The sequence below is a fragment of the Myxocyprinus asiaticus genome, chromosome 45 (assembly GCF_019703515.2).
Source record: "Myxocyprinus asiaticus isolate MX2 ecotype Aquarium Trade chromosome 45, UBuf_Myxa_2, whole genome shotgun sequence".
Classification (NCBI taxonomy): domain Eukaryota; kingdom Metazoa; phylum Chordata; class Actinopteri; order Cypriniformes; family Catostomidae; genus Myxocyprinus; species Myxocyprinus asiaticus.
The window spans coordinates 22,301,168-22,327,401 of record NC_059388.1 but is presented as its reverse complement, the minus strand read 5'-3'; the positions used below and the strand labels follow the sequence as shown (position 1 = coordinate 22,327,401).

Sequence of the window (26,234 nt, the reverse complement as noted above, 5' to 3'; positions counted from 1 at the left end):
AAACAGGTAAGAGGGGTCACGGAGCAGGATGAGGAAGAATTTCCCATCCAGAGCACAGTGACATGAAGCGTCTGTCTGAGTCTAACCAGATTACTGGACTGAAAAGCTCCTAAAAGGGCCAAACATATCGCTTCGCAAAATCACTTCACTTACAGAAGAGAAAGGAAGGAAGGACAAAAGAGGGAATGAAGGAAGGATGTAAGGAAGAGGGAAAAAAGGAAGGAAGGAAGAAAGAAATGAGGAAAAATAGATAAAAGGAAGAAAGGCAGGACAAAATGGGAAGGAAGGCAATATAAGAGGGAAGGAAGGAAGGATGGAAGTAAAGGAAGAGATGCAGGAAAAAGAGGGAAGAATGGAAATAGAGGAAAGGAAGAAAGCAGGAAAAATAAATAAAATAAAGGGAAAGAAATAAAGGGAAGGAAAGGCAGAAAAAAGAGGGAAAGAAAGAAATAGAGGGAAGGAAGTAAGGCAGGACAAAAGAGGTAGGAAGGAAGGAAAGAAATAGAGGGAAGGAAGAAAGGAAGGGACAAAATAGGGAAGGAATTAAGATAGAGGGGAAGAAGAAATGAAGAAAGAAGGAAGGTAATAGAAGGAAGGAAGGAAGGCATGAAGGAAAATAGAAAAAGGAAGAAATGTAGGGAAAAAGTGAATCAAGGAAGGAAATAGAGAAAAGTAAGAAAGGCAGGATAAAATAGGAAAAAAGAAATAGTGGAAAGGAAGAAAGGCAGGAAAAAATAGGGAAGGAAGGAAAATAGATGGAAAGAAGAAAAGCAGGAAGGAAGAAAGGATGGAAGGAAGGAAAGAAGGAAAAAAAGATGTGATGAATGTAGGAAAAAAATTTAGAAGGAAGGAAAAATAAAAATAAATAAAGAACAGTTCACATTAATTTCAGCATTACCTGGATGTGGTAAACACAGCGTAGATCACTGGATTCTTTGGGTCTTTAGCGCTCATTAGAAAGACGTCCTCTGGAAATATATATAGATATAGATATTGATAACAATAATAATAATAATAATAATAACAATAATAATAATATTATATATATATATATATATATATATATATATATATATATATATATATATATATATATATACACACACACACACACATTCTTTCAAAAATGTACAGCTATTAAGAAGCCGTTTCTGTACTCAACATCTGCAATAGGATTTATAATTGTGTTACACACTAACACACACACACACACACACACACACACACACATTACTTACGCAGCTCATCAAAATGTGTGTCTATGCCATTGAGGCCAGGCACTGAACAGGTCAGCTTGGCTTTCAGGAAGGTCGTCCATTTGTTCACAAGACTCCTGTGTCCACCCATGTCATTCTGGAAACACAAATAATCAGATTCATCACATGCTCACTAAAATATAACTAGCTGTAAAACATTTTTATATAGTTACACAGCCTTGGGTCATGTCCAAAATCATCCAAAGTATATGGATAGTGAGCATATTTTATGTTTCTGTATGTGTTGTTACCTTACACAGTTGTCCTATCCTGGAGATAGTAGCTTTGCCTGTATGTTCCCCGTCCATGGCATTCTCTTTGAAGAACAAGAAGATTTTGTCATCTTCAGGATTATCGCTCTCAGGGATCAGGTGTATTCCAACAAACCTGGGGTCTGGAACACACATACAGTACAATGCATCACAATCTACATAGGAAATCTATAAATCCAAAATTATGGGCTGTTAAAAGATATCAGAATGATTGCACTTGCATAAATCCATCTCAGCTTTTCCAAAATGAGCCAAGACATCAGTATTGGCCATGAGGGGATCACTCTTACTCAACCGTGTCCACTCTCTCGCAGAAACAAAATGTAACACATACCCCACCCACATGGGTGGCACACGCACACAGATACATGCAGGGCCACATTACAGCGCAATCGAGCTAACAGGATGTGAAGCATAAACAGCGGAACGAACAGCCGGAACGGACATTTACCACAGAGTGACTCTGTGTTGTGTATTCTGAGTGTGTGTGTATCCATAAAGACGTCCATGAGAAAGTTCCACTCATACTTCAGAGTAGGCTCATGTCATTCAATATACTTACTAATGCTAAAAGACCTCTTCATTTTGGCAATCTTAGACATTCCATGAAATCGCTTGATGAGCACAGCTCTCTTTCCCGAACTGATGTTTTTTAAATTGAAACAGGAAGTTTTGTTGGGACAATCTGTATGAATGTTTGCACTTTAGAGGCCGAGGCTCTCTGAAGTGCAGGTTGAACAACTCAGCCATTGGCTGTATTGTCTGAAGAGAGGCCCGTGTCTCTATTGATAAGGGCTTGATAGAATATCCATGTGACTAATCCTCCAAATGACACTGGCTCTTTTGTGAGAAAGACTGCTTTCGGAGGGGTGAAATGGATGTAACGTCTGATGTATCCGTGGCAACAGATGGTGAGAATTAAGGTGAGATGAGCATTTTCAAAAACACCTTTCCTCATGAATATATGGGGGTATTGATGGTGTGGGTGCTGACCCTGGGCACGATTGAAATGGGAGCCACTTGCAGGAACAGCTGAGAGCGGATTAACTACATGGGAAAACCCTGAGTGGCTCTTCAAGCTTGGTATTGACCTTTTGTGTTCCATAAGTCCACAAAAATGCAGGCAGGATGTCGGAGGAAACTCTTAACACCCCAGCCAAGCTAATCTCTACTGCAGACACTTACAAAGAAGTTATTTCTTTCTCTCACACAGATAAATGCACATACACACATGTGTGCAATGATATACACATAAATTGACATTTATTTTACAAATACCTTCTTGCCAGACACTTTCTTACAGAAGTAACAAGAAGTTGCATATATTGTCTGATTTCTTCAGCAGACAGCTAAAAGGATAAAAACTGAGCACTAAGACAAAAATCACAAAGGGCAAATAAAAGCACAGTGCCAATATGATCAGAACAACATCTTCTTCATGGCCAAGAGTTATGTTTTATTTTTTTAACACAAAATTAGGTTAAAATTACAAAATAATCCATTTTATTTTCAAGGTGGTAAATAGACACCAATCACTGAATATGCAGGCAATGAGGTCATGTGACTACAATAATCATACTAGTCGTTGAAATGTTTATCGTTGAATAATAGTTTCATATGCAATTTTTAAATAAATAACAGCAGGTACTGTATATACAATGTGTAGTTAGCAGTATGCTAGTATTCCATTCTAAACATAGCCTGAGTTTCAACATCATCTCAACTAACCAATCACTTGTCCTCTATAAAGCATTCTGTCCCATCAGGGGAATCCTGGCTTACCATTTAGCCATCTAGAGTCATGCTGCTCGGTTCTGATCGGATGCTGTGACCCGAGTGTTCGGAAAATGGCAAAGTCTCGTCCCATAAAGTCTGCTGATGTTCCAGAGTATAGTTCCCCATCTGCCAAATAGATGAGAGTGTTAGCTATCAAATGTTTAAACAGATCACAGCTAACTTCCAATCTAACAAATCAAAACCAATACATCAAATTCTCTCACTGACTCACCAAGCAAGAGGGATGAGGACTGCATCTTTGGATCATAGGGACTTTTCCCACGTCCATTCTCAAACTGGCTGACATCCAGCCTGAATATATTGTCCTGAAGAGAAAGATAGTGAAATAAACAACCACAGCAAGGAATGAATAGAACTCTGCAGAACCCCCAACATATAAAACTGGAACATGTTACATTATTTTACAAGCACCCATCAGAATGGCATGTGACACTGTGAAATTCAAAGGCCAAATCGAAAATTTACCCACATTTGCCGCTTGACGGGGGTTAATTACAGACCCTGTCTACAAGCACTCTTGTATGTTTGTTTATTAAAGGGGTCATGAGATGCCTTTTTTTTTTAAATATGTTCCTTGAGGTTTATTTATAAAAAAAAAAAAAAAAAAAAAAAAATACATTTGTAAAACGTGTTAATTTTCCACCCTCATTCTTAGCTCTCTGCTCTTGACTGACCTGCTCTCCCTACTTGCCATCTCACTGCTTTGCCATGCTGAGCAGGCTACGAAAGTGATAAGGTAAAGTAGGTGTTTTGATGTGTTGTTGTGCACAGTGTGACATCACAATGTGGAGGAAGTAGAGAATGAGTTGTTTTGGCAGCTTGGTTTCAACAAATGCTCTTTTTGCAGTGAGGAGGAAGTTTTGAGTTCTGAAACTTTCAAACTTATGTTTTTATAGAAAAAGGACCTCTTATATGTCAAAAGATCGAGGAAAATGTGATTCCTCATGCCATGACCCCTTTAAATATTTTGGTGAATCCGATTTAAGCTTTCAGCTACCAATAGGAGTGATGTACTATCAGCTCAACCATATTCAATTCCATTCCACAGAATTCCTAATATTTTTGTTGCATGGAAATCTAGGAAAAAGTCTACAGGTTCTATCTGGGCCTGCTGATGGTTATGGAGGGCTTAATGCCATAAGGATCCTGTTTAAAAGACACATTGGGAACAAGTCTCACATCAATAATAACACAGTGTGATTCTGAACAAAACAATTCGTAAAATACTTTCATTTCCATTTTAACAATTTGGCTCTCTAAGCTCATGCCAAAACCACACAGCTCTCAAGTTCTCTTCTCTTATGTTAAAAAACACCCTATACTGAGGCCATGATTAATCAGTGCGAATCAAATCTGAAAAATGCACTGACATTTTACCAGCATGGAAAGGCCATCTCATTTACCATAGTTAAGGCACTTGTAAATAACACACTCACTGCTTTGTGATGCTCTCATTTTCTACTTCATTGCTCTGAAATTGTTAACAAGGTTAACGTTAGCAGAAGATTGCCACCCTCAATTTCCTTTTCAATCCTTTGAATGTATTCACACCAGTGCGTTAGTATTTTTTTGTGAGATTGTGGAATTGGCCAAAGATAATTACATTTCCAATAATGGATATGAAGATTTTTGTGAGTGACTGTACCTCTGCTCGTTTGCCCATCTCCAGATAAGCACAAATAGGATGGAAGGCTCCGGTGCCACACACGTATATGTGTGTCTGGTTATACGGCTGAAGCACACGAACATAGTTTGAGCAGTCTTTCTGAAAAAGGCATAACACAAAAACATCATCCAACCTTAAAATGTAAAACAAGTCTAGCAGTATATTTACTTTATATTTAAACATCAATCAAACATGAAACAAATAAATGCTTTGCTAATGATACTGCATTATAGACAGCATATTAGTCCCTCTTTCCATGTAAGTCTATGGGATTTCTTTTAACCTTTTTTGTCATCTGCCAGATGAAAATCTTAAAGGTGCACTCAGTAATTTTTTCCTCGTTAAAAAAGTTCAACTCTTAAAGACATGAATTGTAATTATGCAATATATGTAGAAAATCATGACCCCTCACATTAAAATGAAGACTCCAGTCAGTAACCTTATAAAAGCTGTTTTATTCTACATGGAGAGGGGCTGCACATGGGGGCTGCCATTTTAGAATCACATGACCAGCTGAATACTACTCGCTTAATCTCAGTAACCATCCTGTTATTTGACACTTTCTCTCACTGATTAAAGTAATCATGGCTGAATTGTGAATACTAAATTTATACAATGACATCCAAATTGAAAACTATTGCTTTTAAATTATGCTGCATCCAAGCCACTAGGTGTCAGTGTAAATCCAAGATGACATAAACAAAAGTTACTGAGTGCACATTTAAATCTGAATAAAAAAAGTCATAGCACACTTTCCTTAACAAGCTGCACAATCTGAGGTATCATTTCACATCATTCTATAGTACTAAAAGTATTTTTAAAACCCCTAACCCTAAGTATTCTTCAGAAATCGATTTATCGAGTACACTTTCTGAGCCAACCAGTCGAGTATAAAAAAAAAACAAACAATACACGAATATCGCAAATTGACTTTCCTTTGCATATTTGACAGAATTATAACACTGTAGTTTCCCTCTGACTCTCTCACCAAATCTCGCAGTTACAATTGAGTCCACTGGGGGCGCTGTGGATGTGTGTTGTCGATGTGTTGGATGAGAGAGGAGGAGATATAATGGCGTCTGTGCTTTAAAGCAAAGCCAAGTGTGGCAATTCTATATTTTGATTCTATTTAAATTTGACCCTATTGGTATCTGGGGTCTTGTTGGAGTCATGCAAATCAACAGATGAGGTTTTGCTTTTATGGTAAAAAGAAAATGCCAAGCGGTATGAGAAACTCGGAAGCTTATCAGACCAGTATGTTTGTATGTGCGTTAAATCTTGTGGGCAGGGCGCACTTTACTTTCACCACTTGTTTATCTGAATAAGAATAAGAAAATGTGATAGCCTTTATGTATCTTCAAGAGTTTATATGTGTGCATTACCCAAATGTCATCAGTATTGGTTTCTATTTAAGCTCCGGGTGAGTGCAAATGTTTTTTTTACTGTTATTTATGTATTTATTCATTTTTTATTAATGCATATTACTAATGTTATTTTATTTTTTCAAAAGAAAAGTGTAGTTTATGGAAGTTATTTTATTTTGAAACAGTTCTTGGTAACTTCGTTGAATAAAACAAAATCTAAATTTCATGGACATGTTATACTTGCTATTTTTAATTTACATTTTAATTTACAAATAATCAATTTTTTGTTTTTTTGTGAGTTAGAGTACTCGACTACTAGGTTACTTGAAAATGCCCATCCCTAATCATAATTTCTCATTTTAAAGGCACATTTTGGCTCTGTATAACTTTTCAGCTGTGTTATGTTAATAATTTTTGATGACAGATTACACTGACCTTACATTACGAAAATACATCTAAAATGACACTAGATCTGTAAGCTACACATTTAAATTCTCTGTAACCCTAATATTAAGCTCCTGCTGTATGACTGATGACAATCCCACCTGTTTTACCATCTTAATATCCTGTCAGCCAACACTCATTAGTACTGTGCATGTGTGTGTGTGTGTGTGTGTGTGTGTGTGTGTGTGTGTGTGTATGTGTGAATGGTTTTGATGAAAGGTAAATGCATTGCATGTCTCACTCCTGGGGCCGTCTAAGTGGCTTGGCGAGAGCTGATGAGTGAATTGTTTAATGTAAGTGAATGCTCTTTAGCTCCCTTTCATTTGTAAGATAAGTGAGGGCCAGGTTTAACCATAATAAACCTATACCGCCAAATACAAACATACTGCACCCACAAACACACACTTGCACTCACACACAATACTATGCATTCATGCACCTATACACAAAGACACACACACCTTTCCACAGCTATTGAGAAAATAAAGCAGGTACATCTGTGTAAACACTGATGGTCTCGACCGATGTGTGCTGTCTGCACAGGGAGGGAAATTGGGTTGTCATTTAAGTGCACAGGAAAGGGTGTTGCCATCTCTATGTGTGTGTTTTCACCACAAAAAGGCACACACACTGTATGTGTTTGTTTAAGAGGAAAGCAAGAGAACAGAACAGAAAAAAACAGGCCGGTGTCCCCCTATTATATCCAGTTCAGTTTGTACAGGTCTATTCACAGTGATGGAAAGAGTACAGATTTTCTTTTACTTAAGTAAAAGTACTGCTACTGAAGAAATAATTCACTTGAGTTCAAGTAGAAGTACTGATAAATAATATGACTCAAGTAAGAGTAAATAAGTAGTTTGCCAAAAAACTAATTCCGTTACATGTTGCTTTATGAAAATTATATTATATAGTTTATACGCTTCCATTTAAGAATACGTAATTTATTTAAATACAATTAGCCATCTGTAACATTCTAAATGTCTCTAAATAGTCTCTAAACTACATAATGTGCATAGTGACTGAAACACATTCCTATTTCAGGTTTATTGTCATTCACGTTTGTCCAAGTATTTTAGCTATTATGTTAAAATACTGTACAAAACTAATATAATGCAATATCATAGAGAATGAAATGTATACTCTATGATATTACAGCAATTATCCAGATATGAAATGAGATTATTAAGCAAACTGTTATCAACTCCTATATGCCAGCTAAATAAAATAAGGCAAAAATAAACATTTCACACAGTATTTAGTGAGAGCTTTTCAGACAGATAAACAGCAGCACAGGGCAGGGAAGAACAGTACAGCACCGTGAGCGAGAGTGTTACCCGCTAGGACAATTTCTTTTGAACATGAGGGGTGAATGGTTACAGAATTTAACACGGGAGTACAATACCAAACTGATGCGGATTGACAGAAGCGGAGAGACCATCTGTGCATGCGATGGTGTGAGGAACAGGATGGCAGGAAAAAAAATAATGTTCAGTGAAAGGTCAAATGAAGATTTGGGTTTTTTTTGTTAATTTCGGTGGCATTTTTGCCCTGAGTCCCCCTTAATTTCCAACACTATTGGAATTGTATCTTTCTAAGGTATTTAAAAGTTTGTTTTAGACATATAGTAGCAAGTAAACAAGATATCCCCACATATATGACAAACTACATTGTGTTAATGTTTGACACAGTTAAAACATCTTAAAAACAAGTAAAGTTTGTTCAGTGGTTAAACGTGTTCAGACGGTTCCCTTGTACCTGAATGAACGGCTCCTTTCCAGAATAAAATGAAATATGCAGAAAATCAGAGTATTACAGATCTTGTATAGTGACAGGGCAGAAAGTCTTGGAGAAGCTAGAGAAGAGAGGACACCGGCGGCAGTTTATGCAAGCTGCTGTACTCATGATGCTGTGCCCTGAGGGCTTCCGTCATGCCACGCACAGCGCGTATTAGTTTATAAACAGATTTAGCGCTTATAACATTCTTCCTCCCAAAAATTCCAAAATATTATGGGTTTTTTTGTACTTTGTAATTGTGGTGAAAAATAACTATAGCGAAGTTGAATACTTGATTTGTAATCAACTCAAGTAAAAGTACTATTATTTATTTACATACTTAAAAAAGTAGAAAAATGTGAAAAATTTACTAAAGTACTGTAACGAGAGTAGCTGTAATTCGTTACTTTCCACCTCTGTCTATTCATAACAGATAATTATAAAATTGCTCTGTTTGCACAGTGCTCAGCATCAACAGATATTTTGGCAACAGGCTCAGTTCTTTTATAAAACCTTCTCGTGAAGCAGGGACTTACCTGTAACCTCTATACATCAGCCAGTCAGATTGCTCCTTCACACTGGGGCTAGTTGTCACACGGGGGAAGATAGCACATGGGCTATGTCTCAGTAACTAAATGATTTTGCAGGCCAAAACAATAGTTTGACTGTTTAAAGTGATAGTTTACCCAAAAATGAAACTTCTGTCATCATTTACTCACAACACTTATGTTGTTCCAAACGCATATGACTTTCTTTCTTCTGTAGAACACATAGGGAGATGTTAGGCAGAATATTAGTCTCAGTCACCATTCACTGTTTTTCCATGCAGTGAAAGTGATTTCATACACTCTCCATTATCTCCTTTCATTTTTCAAGAAAGAAAGTCATATGAGTTTAGAACAACACTTGGGGGGAATAAAAGATAACTCGAAAATAATTCATTTTTGGGTGAACTATCCTTTTCATGGCAGGTTCTGTTGTAACAATTTACCCCATATTATTTGAAGAAAAGTCAATGTATGGTTTTGTTTTTCTGGGCAATACCGTTGGAAATGTCCACAAATTTGTACTGTAGACAGGATTTCAAGGTATGTGTCTATACAGAAATTGACTTTCAAAAATAAACCAACCCTGCAGAAATGTTCACTGGCTTAACAAGTGTAACAACTAGCCCCGGTCTCCCCTATGTGTGACCCACCTTGGCCAACCCTCACAAATGCACTTTAGAGTGTCAGTGTAATGGCTTTTCCAAGCTAAAGGAAATGTGTGTATTCTTGACATAATCATTCCACATGTGCTATAAAACTTTATCTTTCCCTGAGCTGAGCGACATGTTTGAAATGTCCCATGGCTGTTATTATTTTACAAGCCCTGCCTGCTCAGATAGAGCCAAGTGTAGCGTTCACGTGATCGAGAGGTGGCTGAACTGGCACTTTTGCAGTTGCAGTTTACTATGTATACAAACCTCAACTTGTAATAACTGGGTGGTGTGCTGTAATTACAGTGTAACTACTGTGTAATTAGACACATATAACCCTGCTGTTTCATCTTCAAGGTCCATAAAGAAGCGGCCAAGTTTGCAAGGCAGAAAAGTGTGTGTACCTTCATAAAAGTGAAAGATATATGATACCTTTTCAGATAAAAGAAGAATTCTGGAGATTTCGATTCAGAGACAGCTGTAATTATGTACAATACTAACAACACAGAAGAGACTAATTTCATTCACACATGGGTGAAGTCACGAAAAGATAATAACAGTATAGAGGTTGTCATTGTCATAATCAATGCACAGTTTTTAAAAGACACTTGAAGTGCTGCCTTAAAGTCACACATGTGAATTTGTCATATTGTTGTTATACGTATTGTGAAACAAATTATTCCATGATGTGAATCTCACATTTAGGTGGCTAGTCACAACAATACAAAAATGTATAACACTTTATAAAAAAACTTTTATTAATAACTTAGTAACAAACATTATAAATGACTATAAAGATCAGTAGTTCATGTTCATTTAAATATGTATGAAAATAAATGAATCTAAGTTTTATGATTTTCTGAATGTACATTTAATAAAAATCTGTTAAACATTATATAATGTAATTTAATGTTTAATATTTTTTATTAAGGAAAGTGTTACCTGATAATTCTTACCATATTGTGATTACTATGACTGAACCAACCTGACTGGGTTACACTGACAAAAATAATTTTAAAGGGTCACGTCAGGTAGAAATAGCTTCTAAAAATAATGGCATGTTTTCACTTTTTACAGTGTATGTATGCTCTTTAATGTTTATTGCTGTAACTTGAATGAACACAGTTATGAATTGAGCTGCTAGGAAGTGGAAACCTCTGAATTTCACATGAAATACACCAATAGTTTAGACTGAGCGGTGAGGCAGTTGTACCAGCTGTCGTTCTGGGCTTGTTTTTTCTTCAATTGGCCAAGCCAAATGTGAGAATGAAGAGATTTATGGTTGCAGAGAGGGAAATGTGCTGGTAATACCCTAATCAAGCATTCATGCTCACTCACTAGCAGCTTTCAACAACTCCGTCTCCAGAACAAACAGCACGCAAATGCCTAATTCTGGGCTGGGTAAATTGTGTTTGTATATAATGCCAAATAAATACCACACTGCCTGTGTTTGTGTGCCTATATATGGCTGGGTGCATACAGCAGGCATGTGATTACTTGGCCCTAATTGCAACATTAGGTGACTGTATTTAAGGGTGCGAATCTTAGAAGAAGGTCTGGTAAGATATCTGTAATAATCCTGATCCCTTTCTGCCCCCCATCTCAGTGGGAACCCAGCCGTGAAATTACTATCAGATACACACGCACACATGCACACACACAGAGGGAGTGAGAGCTGGGTTGATAAATAAACCATCTCTGTTGTACAAAAGGGCCAAGGGTTGCCGGAGCCAAACACAGCATTCTGGGTATATAAACTCTCTAGAGGAACAGAAGAGTGCGTGCACCAGCAGAACTCCATCTCTAACGGCAACCATGATCAATCACGCCAAAGCACACACGCAACACCCGGTTGCTCAGTAATGCAGGTCAAGAGGCACATAACTAACATACAGTACACTTACACTCAAAATAGAGGTTATTCAGTGGTTCTTTGCAGAAATTTCAGTAGAGCAAAGAACAATCCTTTTTTGTTTTGGTTTTTTTTTGGGATTTTTTCCCCTTTTTCACCCAATTTGGAATGCCCAATTCCCAGTGCGCTTTTAAGTCCTCGTGGTCGCATAGTGATTCGCCTGGAGGATGAATCCCAGTTGCCTCCACGTCTGAGACCATCAACCCGCGCATCTTATCACGTGGCTTGTTGAGTGTGTTGCCACGGAGACATAGCGCATGTCGAGGCTTCACGCCATCCACCGTGGCATCCATGCTCAACTCACCATGTGCGACCACGAGGAGGTTACCCCATGTGACTCTACCCTCCCTAGCAACTGAGCCAATTTGGTTGCTTAGGAGACCTGGCTGGAGTCACTCAGCATGCCGTGGGATTCGAACTAGCGAACTAGTGAACTCCAGGGGTGGTAGCCAGCGTCTTTTACCACTGAGCTACCCAGGCCCCCCGCAAAGAACACTCTTGTTGTCAAGGACCATTTTTGTTTTCTACTGGGGGCCAGATGAAAAAAGAAATAAAATGTTGCGGGCCACATTGTTGTAATAATAATTAAAAAAAAAACTAAAAATGAGATGCCACTGTTTCATCATCTTTATATTCTATGCTTAATAGTATGCAAGTTTTAATCACTTTTTGTGTTAATAAAGGATATTTCTCTCACCAAGAACACTTGCAATAGAACAGTGATGCAGGGTCAGAAATTAAAGGGGGCTCGGGGCAAAAATACCCCCAAAAGTGACAAAAAAAGCCCTATAGTTCAAACTGTGGGTGCAAAAAATTGGCATGGTTCCTTTTTTTATTTTTTTATTTTTATACCATCTGATATAGTTCTTAAAATTCTTCTATAAGAGTAGTATTACACATTATGACATAAAATGCACTCATAAACATAAAAAATGGCCCTGAAAATTAATTCCAGTGGGCAATTATTGGACCCTTTATGGAAAAGTTCATTTCTGGCAATGCAGTAATGTAACATTATTATACAACATATTATACTGGGTAAGAGCTTGTTACTTTCAATGCAATTGAATTTTGTGTTTCTATTTTTTAAAGTCACTTTAACTTTTAAATGGTTGATGCACAAGTGCAAGCTAAGTCTGCGCAGTACAGGGAGAGATGCCTGAGTTTCTTGAGCTCTCTCTTATGTCCTAACTCTCAATTGGTGCTGAGAAGTCTGTGAATCATTTTTCATGTTTCAATGACAAATGAGAATGAACCAAATCACTACAATTAATTAAACTTCCCAGCGCTACAGACTGAGGACATTTTAGGAAAGTGTCCTCGGCTCGTGCGTCTCTGTGAGTGCTCAATAAACTCGGTGCACCCACTCGCGCTGCATAACGACAGCTGTACTCACTTGTATGATGTGTGGTGGTATCGGGACATTTTATCGAGAACGAGTACATGAGCAAAGTATACCTGTTAGCAATCCTTTCACAAGTGCATCTTTCTTTTTGTGTGGTGCTTCATCCATTCATTCCAAACTCCTGAACTATTCAAATGGATGAAGCAAGTGGCAGCTAAAGAGAATGCACTAATGAAGACAAATGCACTCTGAAATGTGGCTGCATGTGACAGCAACACCCAGTGTTCAGAATATGAATTTCGTATAATTTCTCAATAGCGGGCCAAATTCTGTTCTATTTCTAAAATCTCTCTGTTTGTGAGCCATAGTTGGGATACCTCTGGGCTATATGATTCTTTGGAAATCAGAAGAGGCTTTGATGATACATTTTAGGTTATTCAGATCAGTGTGGATATTCTAGGTATCATCCAATAGTCCAGCAGAAAAGCCCTCCAGGGCCTTTAAAGTATGTAGGTTTTAAGTATTATTAAGCATTATTTGTGGATTTTAAAAAGGATCTCCTATGGCATCAGTCTGTATATACACTTTTGAGTGTAACTGAACCTGCTAAGACAGGTATCACTACTATTGCTCAGACTTACGGCTAAGGATTCTAATAAATGCCAAATTTGAGGTACTGCACTTCAGAGCATAACTCATCTTGCACTATTTGTGCAGCCTAACCTCACAGTGAAATCTGAAAGAGTAGACTTTTCTTTCGTCAAAATCGTTATACATTGACCGAAATTTAGAATCACTGCCCCCAGAGGCCAAAGCAGTAAGTGTTGTAGGGCATATGGGCACGTGTGGGCTCCATTTATCTCCAGGAGAGATGGCCAAATGCTCGTAGTGAAGCTGATTGTTTTCAGCTTTACAGGACGTTATACAATGAAGAGAAAAGCATACATTTGTAGATTCTATCCCTATCCCTAACCCAAACCCAAACCCAAACCCAAACCTTACCTTAACCATTAGTGGAGTAAAAAAGTAATGATAGAGGGAAAAGTGAAACCTCCGAATCATGCTCATCATTGATTATTCAAACATGGTTACTGTCTGGCTTTGACCCCTTGTCTCCCATGAAGCTGTTGCAACGTGCTGCCAATCTCGCCAGGTGGAAAGGTAAATACATTGAAACCACTGCAAACATGTCTGATAAGAATACTGCATGTCAGCACATTAGCATACACTCGCTGATCCTAGGGTACCGAAATTATCGGAAACATCATGCCGACTTCATGTGTTATCATGTTGATTTGTACAGATGCAAATTATATCTCAAATCATGTGGCTTGTTCAGGAGAGGTGTGCTATTACCTTTCTAAGCAATTGGATGTTTTCAGGGCAAAAAAATCCCATATATTTAAAGTGAAGGAGGTAGCTAAGCCATTGTCTATGAACTAGAATATTATAGAGTCTTGGGGTTAGGCTCTTTTGTCTTGGTATAGTAAACAACCAATCATGGTGGCAAATTTTGCAAGCACCACATTTTAAGAGTGTAGATTAAGAGTGTAGACATACCCTAAACAAATGAGCATTGTAGTTTGATGTAGTTTTGGAGTTACTGTAAAAGGAGGTTTGCTTCATTCCCCCCACACTTACCCCCAGGTCTTTTCCTGCCCACTTGCATTCATCACGTTTGGAAGGTGTGGCAGGCCAGGTGATCTATAAAACAGCAAAAAAGAGAATGTGTGATAATGTGTGCTGGGTGAACACAATGAACTGCAAATGACTGACTAAGGCGCTCCGCATGAATCCTGGCTGTAAAATAATCAACGACTGCAGCCTGCCGTCCTTCTGCCGCATCCATCTGTGACAAGGATGAAAAGTACAACCATTCTTCTTATTTCAGGAGCGCGAGAGACTGCGTTTGAGAAAGCCAATTACACAAACACACACACACACACACACACACACACACACACAAACACACACACACTGTACAAAATGTTTTTATTCTGCATTATCTCTGAGATTAGCAACGGTATTCTTCCTGATAATTTGCCCAATCACTAGCCCCAAGTTCTTATCTTTAAACAATGGCATTGCTGAAGTATGTGTGTGGGGGTGTTCAATAAAAGACACCCTTAAAGGAATAGTACACCCTAAAATGAAAATTCTGTCATCATTTATTTATCCTTAACTTGGTTTCAGACACATACGAAAAATATAATAAAAGTGGTCCATATGACTCTTGATCTTTGTGTGACAAACAAACTAAAATTAAGGTTGTTATTCACTGATAATCTTCCCCTTCAGTAAGCTGTGACTGGATCACTGAGTCAGTTGAACTAGAGAACCAGATCAGTCTGATTCGTGAATGAATAATTCAGACCTACATTGAAAAAATGTCCAGTACATTCTTCAAAATGTCTCCCTTTATGTTCCACTAAAGAAAGAATATCATATGGGATTAGCATGGCAAGAGGGTGAGTAAATGGTGACATAATTCTTTTTTAAGGTGAACTAACCCTTTAACCCTTCCGAGGCAAGCTGATAGAAATATAAAGCAAATGGTCTGCTGCCCCCAGGACAAAGAGAGAATGAAAAAAGAAAGGAAAATCAAAGTAATGGAATCCAGAGACAGAAAAAGGAGCAATAGCGATAGAGGGAACAAGAGGCATTACGGTGCAGATATGATCAGAGAATCAGAAACAGAGAGAGGCAGGTCAAGATTAAATGATAGATAGAGAGAAGGAGAAATAAGAGCAAGTTGTGCAGAAATTGGCCGATCTCTGATGACCCTGGTTCTCTCTGGCAGACTCCATAAAACCTTTCACTGCTCTGCCATTCTAAAACTGGACAGCCAATTCAGACAGTAGCTACAACTTAACTGCAGACGCAGTCAGGCTAATCTTCAAATTAGCTGAATCAATGTTTGGAGGAGAGTTTTGCCAGCAGTGTTCTTAAGTTTTGCTGAATTTGCCAAATTTTGTATGTTCTTACAATTTAAAGCAATCTAGTCATCTCTGTGGGACAAGTTGACTATTAAGTTGTCATTTTGTTTTATTTCAGAAACAATACTTCTTTTTCATTCTTTACAGCTCAATCATGCCTATTTGTACATTAGGCTTATTATAGATTGTGCCTTAGTCACAAAACTCAGCACTATTTCACCTTGCACAATTAAAGTTGCGAAACATCGTGTAAACTGTATTTTATTTAACGTCCTGAGACCCGATCGTGACTGCTGTGTGCATTTTCCATTTCCCTTTTTGTTTTGTAACTAGTAGCCCCTAAAAAACATGCAAAAAAAAAAAAATAAATAAAAAAATAGTTCTCCAAAAAATGCATGTCCACATATGTAGACAGTAGAACTAAGTTGTGAAATGTTAAATAATACCAAGCTTTAGAACATAAGATTTTTTCAAATCAAATTGTTTATTATGTTTCCAGGAGTGTTATTCATGTTTTTAGACGTTACAGACATTACATTAGAAATTAGCATAAATAATTCTAATTAATGTCCAACATCATCCAATCACTGCCAACCATGTTAAAATAAATGTTTTTATGAAAATTATGAATCTATGTACTGATTACCATTGTCCAAACATTGAGTGGTTCAAACATCATCTGCAGCCTGAAACTGATCTTTTTTCTGGATTTTAGGAGTAAATGCACTTGGCTTCATACAGAGCTATAGGATGCTCCCTAATTAAGGAATGCACCTTGAAATGCACCTTATTTTCATCCTAACTCTATATAAAGCCTCTGAAAGCAACATTCATTGATTTTTGGTGTGATAATGCACAGTGAATATAGGATATTTGACAAGGAGGAGGGCGTGGCCAGGCCGTGAGGATGCACGCCTGGCGCTGAGTTGCCCCAATCAGCGGGAGAGAGAGATAAGGAGCCGGAGATGCCAGAGAGAGAGAGAGAGAGAGAGAGAGAGAGAGAGAGAGAGAGAGAGAGAGAGACGCATGCAGCAGCTGTGTGTGTGCGTCAATGTTTTGTTATGCTGAAAAGCAGTTTTATGTTGTGTTTAATTAAAAGTGTTTTTGGTTGATAACACGGTTCCTGCTTCCTCCTTTCTGATGAACAAGAGGCTTGTCTGCCACAATGGTGCCGAAACCCAGGATTGGAGGAAGACACACCGTCAAAGAGCCTTCACTGCTGTCGGAGGATTGTGACGCCAAGGATGCATGATCCGGTGGTACTTGAGTCCCCCCCCCCCTCTCTCTCCCACTGTCTTTTTCTCTCCCCTCTCCCTCCCCTCATCCTGCTCAAGTTCCCAGGAGGTGGGGAAGACCAGCCGGCGGCGGAACGGCCAAAGGGGCAACTCCTCCCCTCCAGGAAGGAGTAGGTCAGGCCGGTTGGTTCCTCGGCCTGAATCGGGCATTGGGGATATGTGACAAGGAGGAAGATGTGGCCGGGGCCGTGAGGATGCACGCCTGGCGCTGAGTTGCCCCAGTCAGCGGGAGAGAGAGATAAGAAGGAGCCAGAGATGCCAGAGAGAGAGAGAGAGGGAGAGAGAGAGAGAGAGAGAGAGAGAGAGAGAGAGAGAGAGAGAGAGAGAGATGCACGCAGCAGCGTCAATGTGTGTGTGTCAATGTTTTGTTATGCTGAAAAGCAGTTTTATGTTGTGTTGTGTTTAATTAAAAGTATTTTTGGTTGATAACCGGTTCCCGCTTCCTCCTTTCTGATGAACAAGAAGCTTGTCTGCCACAGGATATTTTAAGGAAAATGAGCCTATAGTCCACGTACGTGGTCGTTATGTTTAACAGCATGCCGTTTCGTGATAAATTGATTAAATTTTTTAAAATGGCATAAACTAGAGAATGGTATAAACGGAAGAAACTAGAGATTCTTCTCTTTTGAATCAAACAGGTTTTAATATAAAAACTTTATGAGGTTTCTTACCAGATGTAGTTTTGTTGCCGTTTCTCCCAAAGACAAACTCAGCTGAGATCGGCGCCATGTTGTTTTGTCACATGACTCTGTGCGGCAAAAGTTTAATCCTTTAATGACAGCCTAGAGTCTCCTGTACTGAGATCACTTAGTTTAAATGAAATTAAATTATGCATAGCCTATAGCGAAGCCAAAGTGTAATGTCCACGCATGTAGACGTGGGGTCTCAGGTTAAAAGAGATGTAAAGACAGCAGTAATTCATCAAATGATTATGAAATAATGGAGATGAGTGTTATAACCGGGCATATACGCAGACGAGCAGTGTAGACGAACACATTTTTAGCATTTTGAAGAGCCATTAAGTGCCTGGGGCCGGTTGCACCAGCTATGCGTAAGTTACAACTTAGCCTAGATGTGGCGTAAATGGGCACTAAGTCACAGCTTACACACTAGTAAATATTTGTGCGTTGCACCATTAAACTTAGGTAGGACTTAACCCTACGTATAAACTACATATTTACGGAAGACTTCAATCAGGAGTAATGGTTGGAATGAAAAAGAAGACTGATATTTTATGTCATCAATGAACTCATATTTTGTGTGACAGGCTTCAATCCTTTCGTCATCCAGTATGATGTTGACATTTACACACGTTTACATTTATGAGAGAAAAAACATACTTTAAGCAGCTCTTTAGCATGAAACTGTTCTAACGGTGCAGTTTTCAGGATGCGTTGCCCGGTGTCAAGTTTCAACCCATTCAAAATATATATAGGATATTTAAATGAATAAATGTCAATTTTTCCAGCCTGATGTATTAGTATTTATTTATCACCCCTTATTTATTTTAGATACAGTTCCTATATATTGTTATTTACACAGGGCATTTATACTATTTATCAAATCTACTTTTATTACGTATCGTATTTTAATGGGATATAATTTATTACAGCTGACAGTTACATGAGCCAACAAGGTTTGAATATCAACCGTCACAAGATCAAATTGAAGTTCACGGCTTTTTAACACTTCTGTGTTTATTGGATAAATACAGGTAAACATCATATTATGTGACTACGCATTAGTTTACGGAGAGCTTATGACCTACTAGTTAAGTCATGCATCAAGAACAGGTGGTGCAACCAAATTAAGCACTGACTTATTACAAACTAACTAATAGTTACTAAGCTCTTAGTGTGAACTTTATGTCCCAAATTACGTGAGACCTTACGCACAGCTGGTGCAACCCTACCCTGGAACCCAGAGATGGAGAGATGCTGTACAGTCACAGTAAAGTATGTCAGATCATGGCAGTCTGCTGCATCATCCACAACCTAGCACTCAGAAGAACAGACCTGCAATACAGGGATTTGTGCCGTGCAAATTGCGTTTAGCAAAAGAGTTTGTGCCGTTATTTGATTTCTATAATTCCTTTAGTGAATCAGGTGCTAAAACAACACAGACAGTGTGTGCAAATAAATGATGCTATCAGCGGGTGCATGAATAGCCCCCCCCCCCCATTTGAATGTAAGTCACCTGTTTGAGGTCTCGGTTGATGTTGACCAGGTCAAAAGAAAAGACATGGTCCTCTGCTCCAACCAGTAATCTCCCTCTCTCCTCGTCCAATAGGAACATGTCGTAACTTGAACTGTTTGCAAATCCAGTAAAAGTCACCAGATTACTGGATTCTAGCATTTCTGCAAGACAGAGAAAAATAATAAATAGAGAATAAGATATATAATTTCTGAAAACCAGTCTTCTTATCTTACACAATTTTGCTTCTGAAGTAAATGCATCTGGTTTGAGGTTTAGTTATTTTACTGGAAAACAAGACAAAAATACTGCTTAAGAAAATTATTTTTTACAATGGCCCCATGTAATTTTCTCGACTACACAAGCACATTACTACCATTTATTTGGAATCTTAGCAAATCAAGACCAGAGTGTCCACTAGCACCAGAGGAACAAGCAATCAAATAAAACCGCTGTTGTTTTGACAGTTCTCTTGACAGATACAGTCAAAGACACTTTCTGTAAAACAGCAATAGACACTGTGAAAATATAATGACCTGAGATATAAAAATTGTCACTATTCCAGTGAGCAAGGTGACAAGGTCCCAGAAAAGTACATGGTGAGGAGATGAAGTGAGAATGATAAGAAAGAGGTGAAAGAGAAATGTCTTTGGAAATGGCTTGCAGAAGCCACTGGCTGAACATCTGCTCATGGGAGAGGGTGAGGCCAAAATCACTGCAATGTTTCTGCAACACGCACACAAATCCTAATCAACAGTGACATGCAAAGACTTCAGCCCTTCTCTAGAGTCCAGATCAATCCGCTCCTATAGTAGCCGATCTGCATTTCTTTCTTCTAAGTATCTGGGCATCTGTCTGGTTGTGGAAGAGAGACAAAGAGATCGAGCAAGAGTAAGTGTTAAAGAGAAACAGACCATCTTCTCATGCCTGTGTCAATAACATTGCATATCAAATGTAGAACAGCATTCCCACAGGACCAAATGCACAATGGGCACAGTTCAGTCTGTTCATTCCAAGAGCATTCACTCGCTACCTCTAACACAAGAGTTTCATTAACCAATCACAAGCAATATCCAGATATATGGATACTGGGCCTGTCTGACAGACACTGGCTGAGTCAGTATATTAAAGCAATAAGTCACTAGAGGATGTAGGTTTCAGTGATTTTACCACAGGTAATTGGTGTTTTAGAGGCTTATTGCATTTATAAAACAGCGGCAACAGCAATTTGACAAATGACAATAATGTTCAATTAATAGAGATTCAGCTTAATTGAGATTAAACAACAAATCCTACCTCCCTACTCTAAACCTTAAACCTAACAGATATGTGAGATAAAAAAATGACACTTTTATGACACTTGCAGGACTTGTAATTTCAATAAGTTAAGCAACCATACAATTTGATCGCACCCCAACAAGCTTGTAAATGTAGTTGGTTACATAATACAGGCATTATGCAATATAGTAAAAGTGTTTCGATATCATAAGATAGCATTGTGTCAGGATCAGGGCAAAATATTGTGTTTATGAACTGATAATGTGCCCTTTTGCTCGTGATTTGTGCAAAAGGGAATAAAAGTAACTATTATTTTAGTACCTCTAGTGTTCATTTCACCAAAAAAGTGCAGTGAAATGTACTACAAGCCATGTACTGTAAGCCATTTCATTTAGCAAAAATGTGGGTACAGTATCATGCTTCTATGAGACCAGGTAGTCATTATTCAAACCGCAGGCTGTTAGTACATTATAATAAAATGACTGGTTGACTGTCTATTATCCCACTTATTACATGGCTACTTACCAACCAATTAAATTAATTAAATATTGATTTGGCTTTATTATGTGAAAAGAAAGAGATACGAGAGACATGCAACCTGCACCGCTATGTGGGAAATTGTTTGCCTAGGACAGTGGTCAGTGTGAAAAGGAGGAGGGTGGGGCGGGGCCATGACTACGCATGCCCGACCCCCAATCAGGCTAATCAGCCGAGGAGAGGGATAGGTGCAACGAGATGCGGCAGTTAGGGAGAGAGAGCTACAGGCAGCTGCCCTGTATGCGTTTATGTTTGTGTGTTTTTGTGCTTGAGTTTATTAAAACATTACTTTGATGCTTCATCCGGTTCCCACCTCCTCCCTTCCATTGAACCCTGTTACAGTCAATTATATAGTTTAGCCGTCATTTTAAAAGATATTTAACCGCAGAATGCTTTGATTGACCAATACGAGTAAGTATTCCAAAGAGCTGTCTAATAATTATGGAAAATGTGTTCTTCAAAGGTCAGTAAGGTGTGATCTTTCACATTATTGTGGAGATGTACAGTACAAAGCATAGTTTCATTTAAGATGCCTCTAAGCTCATTAAGGAGGAACAGATTTAATTGCTGCTGTGCTGCTTGTATAGAAAGGGTATAATAGACTAATGCCATATAGGAGGACCTCCACAAATAGGGGTTGTTTGGATAAGAAACCTCCTTCTCCATAAAGGAGAAGTTCCATAAAGTACTTTTCATTCTCTAGTTCTAAAAAAAAAATACCCAATACTTTATAAACCCATAAACCATTACCCTATAATGTAACATCAAGTGCTTTTTTAATCTTCAAAGAGCCTCAACTCAAGAAATATACTGGACAAAAAAAATTCTTGACAAGAAGATGGTTCTTTGTTGAACCTAAGGGGAAACCAAAGAACCATCGAGGAACCTTCATATCTTCAAGAGTCAGGAAAAGATCACATGGGGGTTCACAACAGGGTTTGTTCTTGTTCACATTCAGAAATTAAGAGGAAGTTCTAAAAATCATACTGATTTTCTCTTGCCAGACTTTAGGGGAGGACTGTGAGAACATAAAAGGACATCATGGAAAGAGACTTCATCTAAATTCTCTGTTTCTCTCCCCTCACTTCATCTTTATCTTTCTCACTCATTTAGCCCTTCTTTGCATCCCTTCATGTGCCAAATATTCTTATTCTTAGCCTACTTTCTTCCCTTTTCTCTGTCAGTCTCTCCATTACTGCCATTAGCAGTTCTCCACACCCTCACTCTCCTGCCATTCTGGCTCAAGATCTGACAGTCATGTCTGGCAGTTTCGCTATTCTTCAGCTGAAAGTGAGCGACTGCTGCTTGAACTCTGAAGACCTTAAATTGCTGCCTTGGCAAGGCCACCACATAAGGTAGCCATAATATGGTCCATGATCACACACACACACAAAATCACACATGCTTTATCTGAGGCTACATCTCTCTGGATAGGAGCTTAAAGCAAATGGAGTGTGAGTTTTAAAGAAATGGAAAGCTAAACAAAGGTTTCTCTCTTTCTCTTACTCATAGTTTATATAATACAAGGTTATCTTTTATTTACACTCCTTTCCAACAGATTAACATGCATAAAAAAATACTTATCCAGTGCAAAACTGCCTTACTACTCCAGAGCAGAGCCAATATGTCAGAGCCATAGTAGCAGTCCGACAAGTTGAGCTATGGTGCTCATGCGGGCAACACAAGTTCGGGTTTGGCTTCCAACATTTTCTGATCTCATTTCCCACTGCCTCATAATTTCCTGACCTCTCTCTTCTACAGTAAATGTATCACTACAGCAAAACTTTCTTGCTCAACCTGCTTCACCAGAAAGATTATGCTGCTTTGCCAGCATGTTTTGCTGGTGATCAGAATGACTTCGCTAGACCACCAGCTAGACCAGCACGAAACCAGCTCAATCCAGCCTGGACCAGCATGGAAATTCATGCATGCCAAAGCTGGCCTTTTCAGTAGGGAAGACCAAATAAAGACATTCTACTCAATCAAACTTGCAGAAAGCTAACCTATCTGTTTTTGTTTTTAGAAAGTGAAAATCAAAGAGTAGAGGCAATATGAGTCTCAAGGACTAAACCAGATGATATAACTTTGGAGAGGGCATACAGTTATGTATCTCTGCATCTGTAAGTGTCTAGGTGAGTGTATGTGTGTTTGAGTGGTGTAACGCGTGTGTGCGCGTGTTCTACTGCCTCTGTGCTCTGGGTCCGCCTCAGGCTACTCACCACCCCAGGAGAGCGAGGGAAGTGTGGAAAGAAGGAATAAAAAGTGAAAGAGTGCTGCAGATGGTTTTGGGCGCTACCTGTTTATTTAAGACAGAACAATGGCGTGCTTCAAAACATAGGTTGTCTACCATGACACGGTTTTGGCAAAAGTTCTCCTGCTCTCCTTTTCTCAATGGGCTAAGTGTGTGGTTCGGTCCTGTCGGTTTCGTGCTTGAGAGAACCTAGATTTTAGAAACAGAGATTTGCTTAACACGCTGTTTTGCATGTTGCTTTAAGCCCTGGGATATGAATAAGTGCCTAGTTTTGCTTCATTTTAACTTGCTCTCGCATGTAACTGGCTGCAGGTTTTGGTAAGTTGCCCCAGTAACCGTGTTGGATCTTGGCCTATGAGAGCCTCACACTGGCGTGAGAATGTTGGATTGACAGCTTGTGAAGGGCTGCTGAGAGAGGGCTGACATCCAAGGGGTAATTTGATTCCCAGTAACACCAACAGGAAACATAATGTAATCACAATGTATTTATGCCCATTAGTTTTAATAAAAGACGCCTCTGTACAAACAGACAATTTATGCTACTGCAAATTGGCTTAAACCTCAAGCTTCCCTTAACAAAGCCAACCAGAGATTGAAAGACTGATGTCTGCTTTACAGAAGACACACATACTGCTACTTAAAGATAAAAAAATAATAAAAAAATCAGCTTAAAGCTGAAATATGTAATTTCTGCAACACTAGCACCTCAAAAATAAAAAAATGTTTTTAAAACAGCTTACCGAACATGCCCCTCATCTGCTGTTGTTCAAACAGTCAGATAGTCCCAACCCCAACTCACACCATTGGTTGAGTAACATTGTTGGGTGGGGTCTAACTTGGTTGCTCAAAACAAACACAGGGATTTTTATAGTGCCACAGAGACACTGGAAAAATGAATAGTGCCCACTAAAAGCGGCGTTTTTTTACATGTGCTAACTGCACTCGTTTAGCACCCGATTCACTAAAGAAATTATGCAGATCAGACAATGGTGCAAATGCGCCCACAAAATCGCTGCTGCAAGCGCAATTCTGATCTTGCGGTCTGGTTCTGAGAGCAATATAGCTGAGGATGCTGCAGACCACCGTATCTGACCCACCCTGCCGGGACTGAACAGCATCACTTTGATCCAGACACCTAGATCATCTCTTAAACATGCAGAACGTGCGCTTGACAACACCGTGCATCTGGATATATGCCAGGTTATAACGCTCTTCAACATAATTTGATAAGTATTTGATTAATTACTGCTGACGTTATGACGTTAAGTCATCATGGCAATGGATATACTGTAATATTGGACAATCGTTTACACAGGTATGGTTAGTAAGCAATTTTGTCTTACTAAAATCAGTTTAACGTAAAATGTTTAAGTCTTGTGGCTTTACTTTAAAAACATTTTTTAACGATTATGGTCCCCATAGACTTCAATTGTAAGTGCCTAACATTTTTTATTTTTTTTATGGCACATAACATATGGCACAAATTATGTCAATTGAGCCTGACTTTTATTGAAACTGGAACATTCCTTTAACAGGCACAATGCAGCAAGTTTAAAGCAAGTAATTTGTCTGTCCCCACAAAAAGTGAAAATGCAGTGTGATGCGACACAATCACTGCCAATCAGCACATATTTGATGTTTAATGTTGAGTTATGTACAGCAGGATTTTGGACCAATCCAGTGGTTTAGAGGTGACTGAAGAGGTGGAAGAGGTGGGCATACTGTGAATTTATCAGTCACAGAAATTGTGTAAGAAATGTTTATTTATATATATATATATATATAAAAGTATGGTCTGTTGTTATCAAAGTCCTTTCTGAGCATCCAAAATGCATGTCAAGGTAAGAAAGTTTCTTGCTGGCATGATGTACAGTACACAACTAAAAACCACATGGTAGCTTGATTTTTGTCTATTTTAATTAATAGGCTTGATTACAGGTGCATCTCAATAAATTAGAATGTCGTGGAAAAGTTCATTTATTTCAGTAATTCAACTCAAATTGTGAAACTCGTATATTAAATAAATTCAATGCACACAGACTGAAGTAGTTTAAGTCTTTGGTTCTTTTAATTGTGATGATTTTGGCTCACATTTAACAAAAACCCACCAATTCACTATCTCAAAAAATTAGAATACATCATAAGACCAAGAAAAAAAACATTTTTAGTGAATTGTTGGCCTTCTGGAAAGTATGTTCATTTACTGTATATGTACTCAATACTTGCTAGGGGCTCTTTTTGCTTTAATTTCTGCCTCAATTCGGCGTGGCATGGAGGTGACCAGTTTGTGGCACTGCTGAGGTGGTATGGAAGCCCAGGTTTCTTTGACAGTGGCCTTCAGCTCATCTGCATTTTTTGGTCTCTTGTTTCTCATTTTCCTCTTGACAATACCCCATAGATTCTCTATGGGGTTCAGGTCTGGTGAGTTTGCTGGCCAGTCAAGCACACCAACACCATGGTCATTTAACCAACTTTTGGTGCTTTTGGCAGTGTGGGCAGGTGCCAAATCCTGCTGGAAAATGAAATCAGCATCTTTAAAAAGCTGGTCAGCAGAAGGAAGCCTGAAGTGCTCCAAAATTTCTTGGTAAACGGGTACAGTGACTTTGGTTTTCAAAAAACACAATGGACCAACACCAGCAGATGACATTGCACCCCAAATCATCACAGACTGTGGAAACTTAACACTGGACTTCAAGCAACTTGGGCTATGAGCTTCT

The 26,234-nt window shown here is 38.6% G+C and overlaps 1 protein-coding gene across 4 annotated transcripts in view; it reads right to left on the bottom strand.

The window, feature by feature from the left end:
- The window catches only part of LOC127435494 (semaphorin-3aa-like), an 88,374-nt gene that overhangs the window by 10,714 nt on the left and 51,426 nt on the right, over nt 1-26,234 (bottom strand). For 3 of the 4 annotated variants that reach the window (XM_051689044.1, XM_051689043.1, XM_051689045.1), the window contains exons 2-9: nt 19,455-19,615; nt 14,669-14,731; nt 4,971-5,090; nt 3,537-3,630; nt 3,311-3,430; nt 1,508-1,650; nt 1,239-1,353; nt 899-968 (exon numbers count right to left, since the gene is read on the bottom strand). In XM_051689044.1, coding sequence (XP_051545004.1) covers nt 899-968; nt 1,239-1,353; nt 1,508-1,650; nt 3,311-3,430; nt 3,537-3,630; nt 4,971-5,090; nt 14,669-14,731; nt 19,455-19,615 — 886 coding nt within the window. Of the gene's footprint in view, nt 1-898; nt 969-1,238; nt 1,354-1,507; nt 1,651-3,310; nt 3,431-3,536; nt 3,631-4,970; nt 5,091-14,668; nt 14,732-17,929; nt 18,007-19,454; nt 19,616-26,234 lie in introns of those variants that run through there. The other variant, XM_051689046.1, reaches the window with a different exon arrangement.